The sequence below is a fragment of the Fundulus heteroclitus genome, chromosome 24 (genome assembly GCF_011125445.2).
Source record: "Fundulus heteroclitus isolate FHET01 chromosome 24, MU-UCD_Fhet_4.1, whole genome shotgun sequence".
In the NCBI taxonomy this organism is placed as follows: domain Eukaryota; kingdom Metazoa; phylum Chordata; class Actinopteri; order Cyprinodontiformes; family Fundulidae; genus Fundulus; species Fundulus heteroclitus.
The window spans coordinates 26,085,663-26,097,622 of record NC_046384.1 but is presented as its reverse complement, the minus strand read 5'-3'; the positions used below and the strand labels follow the sequence as shown (position 1 = coordinate 26,097,622).

The 11,960-nt window shown below is 40.2% G+C and overlaps 1 protein-coding gene across 2 annotated transcripts; it reads left to right on the top strand.

The window, feature by feature from the left end:
- The first annotated feature begins 5,539 nt into the window (after nt 1-5,539).
- On the top strand, nt 5,540-8,922 carry LOC110369457 (sterile alpha motif domain-containing protein 3). 2 transcript variants are annotated; one of them, XM_036128091.1, is made up of 5 exons: nt 5,540-5,663; nt 5,799-6,841; nt 6,943-7,095; nt 7,199-7,288; nt 7,901-8,922. In XM_036128091.1, exons 1-5 carry the CDS (start codon nt 5,636-5,638, stop codon nt 8,219-8,221), a joined length of 1,635 nt encoding a protein of 544 aa, XP_035983984.1. In that variant the 5' UTR covers nt 5,540-5,635; the 3' UTR covers nt 8,222-8,922. The 2 variants fall into 2 exon arrangements, with proteins under 2 accessions (XP_035983984.1, XP_035983983.1); XM_036128090.1 differs by having other exon boundaries at nt 6,943-7,107.
- Nucleotides 8,923-11,960: the final 3,038 nt, after the last annotated feature.

The following is an 11,960-nucleotide window of genomic DNA, read 5'->3' as shown; positions in this document are numbered from 1 at the left end:
TTCTTTAGTGCGTTATCCTCAGTGTGAATGCAGCAAGGCATCCCTCATTTATCCTATCGTACAATCCAGGCTGATGGGATACTGTGTTTCCTAATAGAACCAAAGGTGCTGCTTCTCTTGCTGCTGCAAGTGTGATTATGTCTGAGGCTGGTGGCTGTCAGGACAGGCTGTGTATTTGTGTGGGAGGACAGTGAGCACAGAGGGTGGTGAGGGTAGCTAGTGGCGGGGGACTTGCTTTGCAGATATCTGCCTTGGTGCGGTTAAATTTAAACCACCCTCCCCTGTGACACCTTGAGACATGGCTGCCCTTCCCCTCCAAAGCACTCAGAGCCCTAGTGCTGCCATATGGTCCCTGACAGCAGACTGAGTCTGGGGAGAATGTGACCAACCCTGACTGTGGCCAGATCCAAAATAAATGTAAACAACTGAGATAAAAACAATGTTTGCAAATATTTTATTATGAAACCATTCAACTCTTTATCAAAGCCCATTTAAATGTTTTTAAGCAGTGACATGCAGTCAGGGGAGTGTTATGGATATTAATAATTATCAATTAAGAGAGCACACCACTCATGAAAACAAATGATGCATCGTTTGTCTTTAAGTTATTTAATTCAAAGGCATGAGCGTTTGAATGTCTCTGTCCTCTAATGCAGTCAGGAAACAGAGCAATGAGAAAAAGAACACACTAACTTTTATACATTCTGGGTTAACAAAGAAAGTGGGAGTTATCGTCAGAGGAGTGCAGCCACTGGTACAATCCAGTTCCTATCTAACTCAACTCCTCTCTGTGTCCTTGGATGTGGAAACACAATAGTGAATCTATGAGCATGAGAGCTTCTTTCACACGGGAAATATGCAGGTGCATCCAGACAAGATATGATCAGAGTTACATAAATAAATAATCAATAAAATGTTCACAACAATCCTCTCTTCTGATGCTGAAATCATCACATAATAAAGAAAATTTTCAAACACTGTGAGCCTGTAATAGTAAAAAAAGGAAATTGTGTAAAAAAAAAAAAAAAAAAAAAAAAAACATAAGCAAAGTGAAAGATAAAGAAAATAAAATAATAAAAAAATTATTAGAAAATGTTAAAACATACATCTTACTGAATTTTAAAATACTAGAATGCTGAACATCAGTATCAACTCCCCATCTGGCTTAGAGTTATTACATCATTATAGCATTTTAAGTAATGTAAAATCCATCTTCATCAGTACTGTCATCATCTTTTAATTCAGAAACATCATACTTCTCCAAATTATGGTCAGTATAAACAGAAAGCATGTCTGCATCATTATTGATCTTCAGCATTGTGGCATAAGTCATTTTCATTACCATTCTCTTAACCATTGAAATAATACAACATGAAAGAAAAATCAAAAATAAAATAAAAATAATTCCTCCAATCTTTATTAACCAGGAGGTCCAACCACCAGAAACGAGCCAAGACACAGGATCCCAGGAAGAACCAGTATTTTCTTCCTGCTGGATTGTCAGCAACTGTTGTAATTTATCATGGATATTGGTCATGTTGTTAGACACATCAGGAATAAAAGTGCAGCATTGTTCCCCAATTATGTGACAAACACCACCTTTCTCAACTAGTAGGTAATCTAGAGCCAGTCTGTTTTGAAAGGTCATTTTTCTGATAGCCTGTTGTACCTTTGTCAGAGAGGAGAAACCTTTTTCAGTTAAAGCAGTGAGATTTTCTAACTCAACAGACAAGTCATTGGTTCTGTGTGCTGCATTGGTAACACCATAATGAGGAAATAAAGTACCCAAGATCGCTTTTGCTGTTTAAGCCTTGCCTTCTGTTCCAGTAACAGGTAAATTTAATCATACGTAGTAATGGCAGGTAGTAAATGAGCTAAAAAGTACTCTCCAGACCAATCAGCAGGCAGATGCAAATATGATCTAATTCCACACATCCAAACCATGTTCTTAAGACATGAAAATCCATCTCTGCTGGGAAAATTTTAAGTTACCTGTACCATGCAGTTTACTTCCATCTGGCAAAGCTGTAAGATTAAGGGTTAAAACATAGCGTGCCGGAAATGAACATCCTGGAATTGTATAAGGGTCAGATCTAACCACACATGACTTGGAGGAGTGATTTCTATGGGTCATTGCACATGAAGCAGGTATGATTACTTTACAATCTACTGTCATTCCCTCACTCTAAAAAATCAAGCATGGGGGTAGTAAATTCAGCTTAAATAAATACACAATTTTAATATAAACATTTAAGTATGCAGCATTTATTTGTTAAACTAAGTAACCAGCTTGATTAATCTAGGTAAACCAACTTGAAAAATATGAAAATAGCCATACTCATTTTCCTGTGTAATTTGAATGCATGACAATGCAACAGCTCAACTTGTCTCAAATTTTAAGTTGTTTCAGCTCAAATAATATTTTTAAACCTGGGTGAGGCCACTCAAGCAGCAGACGAGACTCCACGTGCAGCCTGTTTGGAAAGTCGACGCACTCATGTCTTCTTTGCACTGAGCTACTATCTGCTTTGGAATTTCATCTTTTGTGCTTTGGAACATCTGACAAGTTCTCTGTCGGGATCAGAATTATTGCTGGAGGACCATTAACCGACTACGTGGTTGCCCAGGTAAGCCTTCCGGTAGCCATTTCAGTAGCTCGCTAGCTACTGCTATTGATTGTAGATTGATTTATTTTTACTGGTTTATTGTTTAGCAGTATTTAGAACGTTTTCACCGATTCCTGTTCACAATGAACTGGTGCTGTAAAATGTGTAAATATGAAACTCCCAGAAAGACTGAGCTATTAAAACACTACAGGCTACGACATGTGCATTGTGGGCAATTTCTGCCTTGTCTCTATTGGGAATGCTATTGTTCTTTCAAAACATGGGCCAGCCTTAAATCACACATGACAAGAAGTCATGCATCTTATCAAACAGCAAATGTGAATGATGTCTTGTCTTTTAAATGTCCATGTTGTACCCTAAGCTCCATCACCACAGAGAGGGAGTACTTTAAGCATATTGGCCGTCATTTAAAAAAACATGAAACTATCATCTGTGTTTTTGAAAATTGCGATTTCAAAACGAACATTTATGGTACTTTCGCCTCTCACAGGACACGCAGACACACTCCTCACTCACTGGATGACTTCAAAGCTGAGGTTGTACACAGGCATGTGAATCCAGTTAATGCAGGGGATAATCCTGATATTGAAGATATTGAGTGTGGAGAGGGTTATGATGAAGAGAGGAAAGAATTGCCCAACATAATTGAAGCTAATCTTGCCCACCTCTTTCTGAAATTGGAAAGCATATTTAATGTGCCCAAACAGTGTATTACTGAGATGGTTGAAGAGCTAAACTTTATTTCTAGCTCTGCATCTGGCCCTATTATAAAAGAAATTTTGCAATCTTGTTTTGCAAAGAATAAATGTCAACTTGATGATTCTGTGATCAATGACATTGTAACAGAACTCTGTAAATCCAACCCCATAAGCCAAGCATTGAGCAGTGATGGTCCTCTGTCTACCGCCTACAAGAGAAATGAGTATTTTAAGGAGAATTTCTCTGTTGTGGAGCCGGTTGAATATGTGCTTAATGCCCGAGAGCGAAGAAGCTATCAGTATGTACCCATTCTGAAGTCTTTATCAGAGATTTTTAAGAAGAAGGAAATGCAGGATTTCCTAATAAACAGTGGTAAAAAAGCACAGAACACAGAAACTCAGTACACGTCATTTCATGATGGTACCCACTTTAAAGCTAACAAATTATTCTCTGAAAATGATCTAGCAATAGCTCTCAATTTATATGTGGATGAGTTTGAAGTGTGCAATCCACTTGGAACATCGAGAAAAAAGCACAAAATCACTGCTGTTTATTGGGTTCTTGCAAATGTTCCACCATTGTTCCGGTCTTCACTGACCTCAATATTTTTAGCCATTCTATGCAAAGCTGAGGACATAAAACAATATGGATATAATGCTGTGTTGGACCCACTTCTCAAAGATCTAGGTAGTCTTGAGGAAACTGGACTTTACATTCCCTCTCTTGGCAGACAAGTTAAAGGCACTGTCTTTTCTGTCATTGCTGATAACCTTGGAGCTCATTCTGTCAGTGGATTTGTTGAGAGTTTCTCAAGTTCATATTTTTGTAGATGGTGTCTTGGAGAACGCTCCAAATTACAAGATTGTGAGGTTCGAACAGGGAAATTCCCTCCCTGGACAAAAGAAGAACACACAGTGCATGTTCAGACTGCACAGGTGTGTGGACACCATAGCTGTGGCGTAAAGCGACAATGTCCACTAACAGAAAAACTTAAGTATTTTGATGTTCTGTCAGGCTACCCCCCTGATTTGCTGCATGATCTTTTTGAAGGTGTCATACCAAAAGAAGTAGCATTGTGCCTAGATACCTTGATTAAGAAAAAATATTTCACTCTCTCAGAGCTGAATAAATTGATCAGAGAGTTTCCATATAAGTGGACAGATAAGAAGGACGCACCACATCCAGTACCCCTTAATTTTGCTGTTAAAAAAACTGTTGGTGGGAATGCACATGAAAATTGGGCTTTGCTGCGACTCCTTCCTTTCATCATTGGCACAAGGATACCAGTGAGTGACCCAACATGGCAAGTTCTTCTCAACCTCAAGGACATAGTAGAACTTGTTGTAGCCCCAGTCCATACAGATGAGACTATTTGTTTCTTGGACAGTAAGATATCAGAGCATCGAACCAGATTCTGTGAAACCTTCCCTGGTCAAAGACTCACTCCAAAGCATCATTACATAGAACATTATCCTCAGTTGATAAAGGCTTTTGGACCACTTGTGTCACTGTGGACAATGAGGTTTGAAGCTAAACATAGTTTCTTTAAACGTGTTGTCAGACATACTCACTCCTTCCGCAACATTCTTCTCTCTCTCTCAGTGAAGCATCAGATGATGATTGCCTTTCATCTACATGAAAGAAAAGTTGTCCAGCCTTCATTACAGGTGACCAATCTGTCAGAGGTAGATTTGACTGTGCTAAGAGAGGACATCAAGGTAGCAGTGGAAGCCAAGTACCCTGATAAGTCTTGTATTCACTTGGCTAACACAGTGTGTTACAGTGGCACTAGATATGCCACTGGGATGATCTTAGCTAATGGTTCAACAAGTGGCCTCCCTGATTTTGGAGAGCTGATTCAGATTGTGGTTGTTGATGGTAAACCTGGATTTATTGTGGAATGCTTAAATGCTTGGTACATTGAACACCTTGGCGGCTATGAGCTTGAGAGTACACGAACTGTTACAGTTCTTGAGCCAGCTCAGTTGTCTGATATATTCCCTTTAGCTGCATACACTATTGCAGGGAAGCGTATGGTCACTCTGAAGCGATTCATTTACATGCCATAGTTTTTTCACATTGTCTTTGTGGTATCTAGTGATAGCTAAAGATGCCAGATTTCACAGCAAACAAGCAATCCAAAGGTACATACTCTTATTGTGGTAAATGGCATACAATGGACTGTTAAACTGATACATTTTTACAAAGGCCATTCAATGCAGTTGATAAGAAAGTAATTGCTGTTTTATTCTCTTTATGCTATACATTTTCAGAAAATATTTCCACTGCTGAATGTAATATATGAGGAAATGGATTTTACTGATTCTGATGTTCCAGGTAAGTTATTTGTGCTGACATCATGCCTCCATAAAATGTGAAATGTATGCCAGCAAAACTTTAGGATAAAGATGTTGCAACGTTCACATATTATGTCCCATATTAGAGTCACATAATGCTTTTTTTTCCTTACAGATGGTCAAACATTTCATCTGAGAAAACCTGCTGTACTTCGTGTTATTGTTCAAGACCATATTATTGACAAGCTTGAACTGCCTTATGGAGTACCGGAGACAGTGGATGAGTTACAGTCTATTGTGCAACAGAAATATAGATTGGAAGCAGGGAAGTTTACCTTACATTACATGGATGTTGATTTTGGAAGAGAATTCTTCACTCTTGCATCAACAAAAGATCTTAAAGATAAAGACACAATTAAGGTTGTCCATATTATTGATCTCTCCTCAATCCAATTCGTTGTAACTGACTTGGATAGATCCGACACAGTTGCGGCCAGCAGTTCCACTCTGGCTGCCAGTACTGCTTCATCTGAATCTGATGATACAATAATCCTGTCATCACCTGAGCATGGAAATTTGCGCTCAAAGTCTTGGCCCTCCAAATTTCCAATACCACGTTTCCGCAATGACACAGAGCTTGTGTTAGCAACTGGTAATGAAACTTTCAATAAAGATGGATCTCCACTCAGCTCTACTGCCATCCTGCCAGACATCCTTGAGAGATTAGCTGAAAGCATCTTTGAGTATGTTGCTTATCCTACAAGTGCACAATTTGCTGCTGTAGCAGAAGCACTGATCCAAAAACACCCTTGCCTGAAAGAACCAGGGTCCTACAATGGATGTTACGGATGGCAACAAAGACTGAAATTTAAAATGGGCAATTACAGATCGAAACTTAGTGGTCTTGGGTGCCCTGAGCTTGAGGTTAACTCTCTCCAAAAAAAGCGAGCCAATGAGAAGACGCCAGCAAAAAACATGAAGAAAGCTCGGAAGGGTGAGGCAAACTACCTGCCACCTCATCCACTTGGAGAAACTAAAGAAAACCTTGAGCAACAAAGACTGGATCTTCTAAGTGAAGTAAAGAAGAAAAATAATTCCCACATCATCTGTGAGAAAATGGAAAGGACCTTTTCCACTCGGAGACAAGAAATTGTCACCTTGGCTCCATCTGTCAGTGACTTGAAGGAACGATGGCCTGCTCTATTTCTTCCTGAGCAGGTTAATGTTGTTGTATTTTGTTGTATTTAGAATAGGCAGTTTGGCAGGAGCATGACGTCTTAATTCTCTTCTACCATGTTGCTTTATTTTGTGTCACACAGATCAAGGAAGAATATAAAAGAATTACCACTGCCAATCTGGAGTCAACTTTTATAGCAAATCTGGACCATTGTATACCCAGATTGATGCCATTGGTGATGTCAAGAGGAGGGGCTGCCAAATATAAGATCCAGAATATCATGGAACTTCTGAAGGTGCTTGATATGGTATTTACAATAGGAGATAATAAAAACTAACTCTTGTAAAAAATATTTAAAAAGCACCTGCTTGACCTTTTTTCTTTGAATTCTCCATCAGATCAACACAGTTGAAACTCGCAGAGAGGTTGCCATTCGCTGCTTAGTGGTCTACCTTGGGGAAAATGAGGACAGTCTTTTTGAATATGTGGTAGGTGAAAGTGAATCCCCTTTCAACACCTTGAAGTTAAAGCGAAATGGAACTTTCCTTTCATACTGTCTTTGTGAATCTCTCACCAGTATCTGTCTCTACCTATCCTGTCCTTGTTTCTTTTCGCTGCTGCTTGTTCAGCATTAGTGATCAAAAGGGATAAAGTAACTTTTAGTACCTAACTTTTCTTTGCACGTCCTTAATAAAAAATATTCATGTTTCCAGGGAACTTTTGCAACATTTGTACAGAAAAGTATTACAGCCACTAGAAATATAAAAATTGAGAGTACTTCCATGTTTTAATTATTTACAGAAAAATGTCAGAATTTTGTCTTCCAGTGGCCCTAATACTCTTCCATACATTTGCCTTTCACCATGTTAAAACAAGGAACAAGTGCAAAACCAGAATCTGTTATTCACGGCTGTGGTGGTGGGCACCATCAACAGGACATTGTTTGTACATATAGGTTACATCGCAGAAATTCTGACTGGCAGTCAATAGATAACAGGACATCACAGGACATTTTATGTTAATAATTATGTAGAGAATTGAGTATGCCAGCTCAATGATATCCTGATACTGATATTTGTTTCTGATATTCTTGCTTTCAGGATCCTGAGAGCCAAACTGGAGATCTTGATAGTCGGGTGATGAAGATCCTCATCACCAAAGGTACTACAGCATCTGATCCAGCAAGCACAACTGTCATCATAGAGGGCACAGAAGTCCTGCAAGGGTTAGATGTGCCAAGGGCCTGTGCTTTGCTGATGGGCCTCATCTATGCCCTCAATCTAAGCTACCCACAAGAGCTGAAGTACACTTTTGAGGTATTTCAGAAGATGTTCCTTAGATTAGATAGTCAGAAATGCAGCCCAAAAGTCACATCTCTAAGGCAAAAGCTGCAAGGAAACCCCTTTGAGCCTCATAGCTGAAAATCAAAAATGGTAACCTCATTTGTGCTATGATGGACTTGCTGTTCAAGTTGCTTTTCCAAGTTTATGCAGTGTAATGTCTTTCAACCCACATCTGATTGCTGTTCATGTTATTCAAGTCATGTCTGAGAGCTGGAATATTGTTTTCAGCTGATCCAGAAAGTTAATTTGCCTTTATGGTTATCCATCCAAATTAAGGGCATAGTTCATCAGTTTTGTAAGAGTGACAGTTGATTAAAGTCACTGACTCAACTTGTTTAGAGCTGCTAACACTACACTGTAAACACATAATAACCCTAAATACACACATAACATACTGTACATACTGCACACACTGCTTACTGTGACACACTACATACACACTACATATACAGCAAAGAAATACACACCAACACATAAAATATTGACCAAAATTGCAACAGAAAGATCATTAAAAAATGGAAATGAATGTTAAAAAGCTCCGAAATGAGAGAATTATCAATGGCAGGTTTTTGAAGGTGCTGTTATTAAGATATTTGCACTTAATTTGTACAAAATGTTCATAAAATAAACTGTTTTAATTGTGAAATATGGTTCTTGTTTATTATTTCCCCCAACTTGAGCAAAATTAGTTGCATATACTATAATTAATATGTTTACTTTTTGCATGGACATTTTTGAGTAAAAAATGTTTACGTATACATTTACAACAACATAAAAAAGAATGATGAGATAACAAAATTTTAAGGAATATTTATTAAAAAACACATGGTCATTGTACTTAATTTTTTGTTGTGCCATGAACATAAATCACATACAATCAATGTGACAATTCAGTAATGTATACAAAAAAACAAGTAGATTCAACTTGAGATAGCTTTGTATTTATGTGGCTATTTAAGTTGGTGTTGTTATGCTGGACTAGTAGCGATTACTCAATAAACAATGAAGTTGGGACAACTTAAAAAGATCTATGCAAAAAGTAAACATACCTTTTTAAGTAAACCCATTACATTATTTTTTAGAGTGCTGAAAATCAGGTGCGGATTCTTACTGCACTAAACAGATGTCTGGATCGCTTATGGGATTTCTACTACTTTGAAACCTGTAAAGAGTTTCTGTTATGGCAGAAGTTAAATTAGTCACATCAGAAAACTTCAGTATCCTTTCGGTCTTATGGTGTAATTTATTACTCACTAAAAATGGTCTCCACCAACCTGTTAGATTGATGACTAGGGAAAAAGGTTGCTAGAATATAGGCAGTGTCAACAGAAACAGGTAACAACAATGGTTGGTTGTCAAGAGCATGTAGAATCAAAGATAAGCATAACAACTGTCATTTCTCGTTTTCCGTGCAGTCTGATGTATAAGTTGTCACTAGATGTTATGAGCATGATTATGAAAGTCACTGAAGTGATGGGGCTCTCTTTGAGTCAGCCGATGGGTATGATTGGTGTGATTACTCAGTTTAGTCACAAATTGTTCGTGTTGTACCTTTTCTCCAGTGAGCACTAACCTGACAACAGCCAGCTGTATGTATCGCTCCGCCTAGCTCCACTCACATACATCTGGGACACCGCCATAGGCATTGCCTTTACTGAAGGCTGGGCCTTATCAAAACTCCTTGCATATGATTGGATAAGCCACTTGTCTGTCATCTTTATCAACGTGCTATTTCAACCACTCACACCGAAGCTAACCCGTGACGCTGATGAGACCGACGCCGGAAAAAAAAACCTTTTTTTTTTTTTTTTATGTGTTTGCGGCTCTAGTGCAGGGTTTCCCGCAGCACTATCTTGGCGAGGCGGCCGCGGAAAACGTGTCGTCCACCCCCCCCCCCCCCCCCCCCCCCCCCCCCCCGCTCCGCGAGTCGGTCCGCCTCGCATAAGCAAATCCATGCGGGAAACACTGTAGTGGCACACCTTTTATTGACAGTGAGCTGACAGGAAGAGGGGGAAGACAGGCGGCAAAGCGCCGCGGGTCGGAGTCGATCCCGGGCCGACCGCGTTGAGGACTAATAGGCCTCCCAATATGGTTAGCGCTAACCGCTAACCGCTCCGGGGCGCGTCCGCGTACGCGCCCCGGAAAACAAAACTTGCCAAATCCGGTCGGGAGAAGGGCGAAAACATGGTTTCCACCAACAAAAGCCTTCAGAGCCGTTCTCTGATGTTCTTTTAATGAAACAATATCAGATAGATTGGACAACACGGAGGAAATAGCAGCATCAATGCTAACGCTTGCTTCCTCGATGCGAGCCGCCATTGTTGTTGGAATCTCACGGTGGCTTCTCCACTACGTCACAGCCATGAAACACCCGCCCTGCGTCCTGATTGGCCAGACCAAAAATTTGGTTGGGGAAATCATTTTCAATGAGCCGTGTCCCAGATGTATGTGAGTGGAGCTAGGCAGAGCGATACATGCAGCTGGCTGTTGTCAGGTTAGTGAGCACAGGAGTGATAAAAATGAGTGTGATGCCAATCACCAGTCCTAAAAACTTCAGTCTTCAATACCGCTGCATGGTGATCTTGGCTGCTGAGTCGATTGTCCTTTCTTCTGGTACTGTTTTTTTGTATAAACAGAAACGAAAAACTAAATAAAAATCCCGCTGACTTTTGCGTTACGCTGCCCTGGTCCCGGCCTGACACAGTGGGCGGTCGTTGGAACCCTCTGTAGGCAGAGGGTTTGGATCCGGATGCTGCTCAGGTGGTGTTCCTTGGAACACTTTGCACTGTGTGGCATGGATCCAGGTGTTCCTTCCTTGGACCTTCATGGCAGTGTGGGTCACCAGCAGGATCTGGAACGGACCAGTCCAACGCTTGTCTCTCCAGTGGCTCCTTCTGGTGTCTCTGATCAGCACCCACTGTCCTGGCTGGAACTGGTGCAGGATTTTATCAGCCACTGGGGTTAATGCAGCTCTCACGCCCTGATGGGAAAGAGAAAAAGAACGTGACAGAACCTTACAATATTCTAACATTGAATATTTAAAATGAGCAGTTATTATTGTGGATAAGTTAGTATTGGGTCCTCCTCCCCTGTGCTCGCAAAAAGGATTTCAAAGGACTTAGATTAGCTCTGAATCTATTTCTCATCAGCATGTACAAGAGAACAAGGGGGAGAGCTTTTGGCCAAGATAAATGTTTCTTCACAACATTTAGCCAGTTTGCTTTTTATGGTGAACCTTTCCTTTTCTACAGCTACTCCTGATTTGGATGATAAGCACAATATGTTTTTAATTAAGGTGGAGTGGTGGCCTAGTGGTTAGGGCAGTGCGCCTGCACCCAGAGAAGGATGCAAGTACCCGGTTCGATCCCCACAGCCTGCACTCTGGGTCCCTGAGCAAGACCCCCAACCCCAGCCTGCTCCCCAGGCGCCGCACGGCGGCAGCCCACTGCTCCCCAAGGGGATGGGTTAAGATGCAGAAGTGAATTTATCCACTGTGAGATCAAGAATGTTCAATTATTATTATTATTATTATTATTATTATTATTATTATTATTATTATTATTAATTAGAAACTCAGAAGTTTGCTGATTTCCTGCAGAGATTTGTTTACTAAATATGTCCCATTATCACTGGAAATTAACTCCTGGACCCCTCAGCGTGTAAAAGATCTCCATTAATAAGGCTTTAGCGACGGCACTGCTGTCTGCGTGTTTCATTGCAAAAGCTTCAACATACATGGAAAACATGTCCACGACCAGTAGACAATATTTATTTCATTCAACAGGTGTCAGCTTAATGAAATCCATTATCAGATGTT

Coding starts and splice junctions, on each gene's coding strand:
- LOC110369457 (XM_036128090.1), top strand. CDS start 5,636: ATGGATTTTACTGATTCTGATGTTCCAG. Junction 7,108..7,198: donor TTCTGAAGGTGCTTGATATG/GTATTTACAATA, acceptor ATTCTCCATCAG/ATCAACACAGTTGAAACTCG. Junction 7,289..7,900: donor ACAGTCTTTTTGAATATGTG/GTAGGTGAAAGT, acceptor TCTTGCTTTCAG/GATCCTGAGAGCCAAACTGG.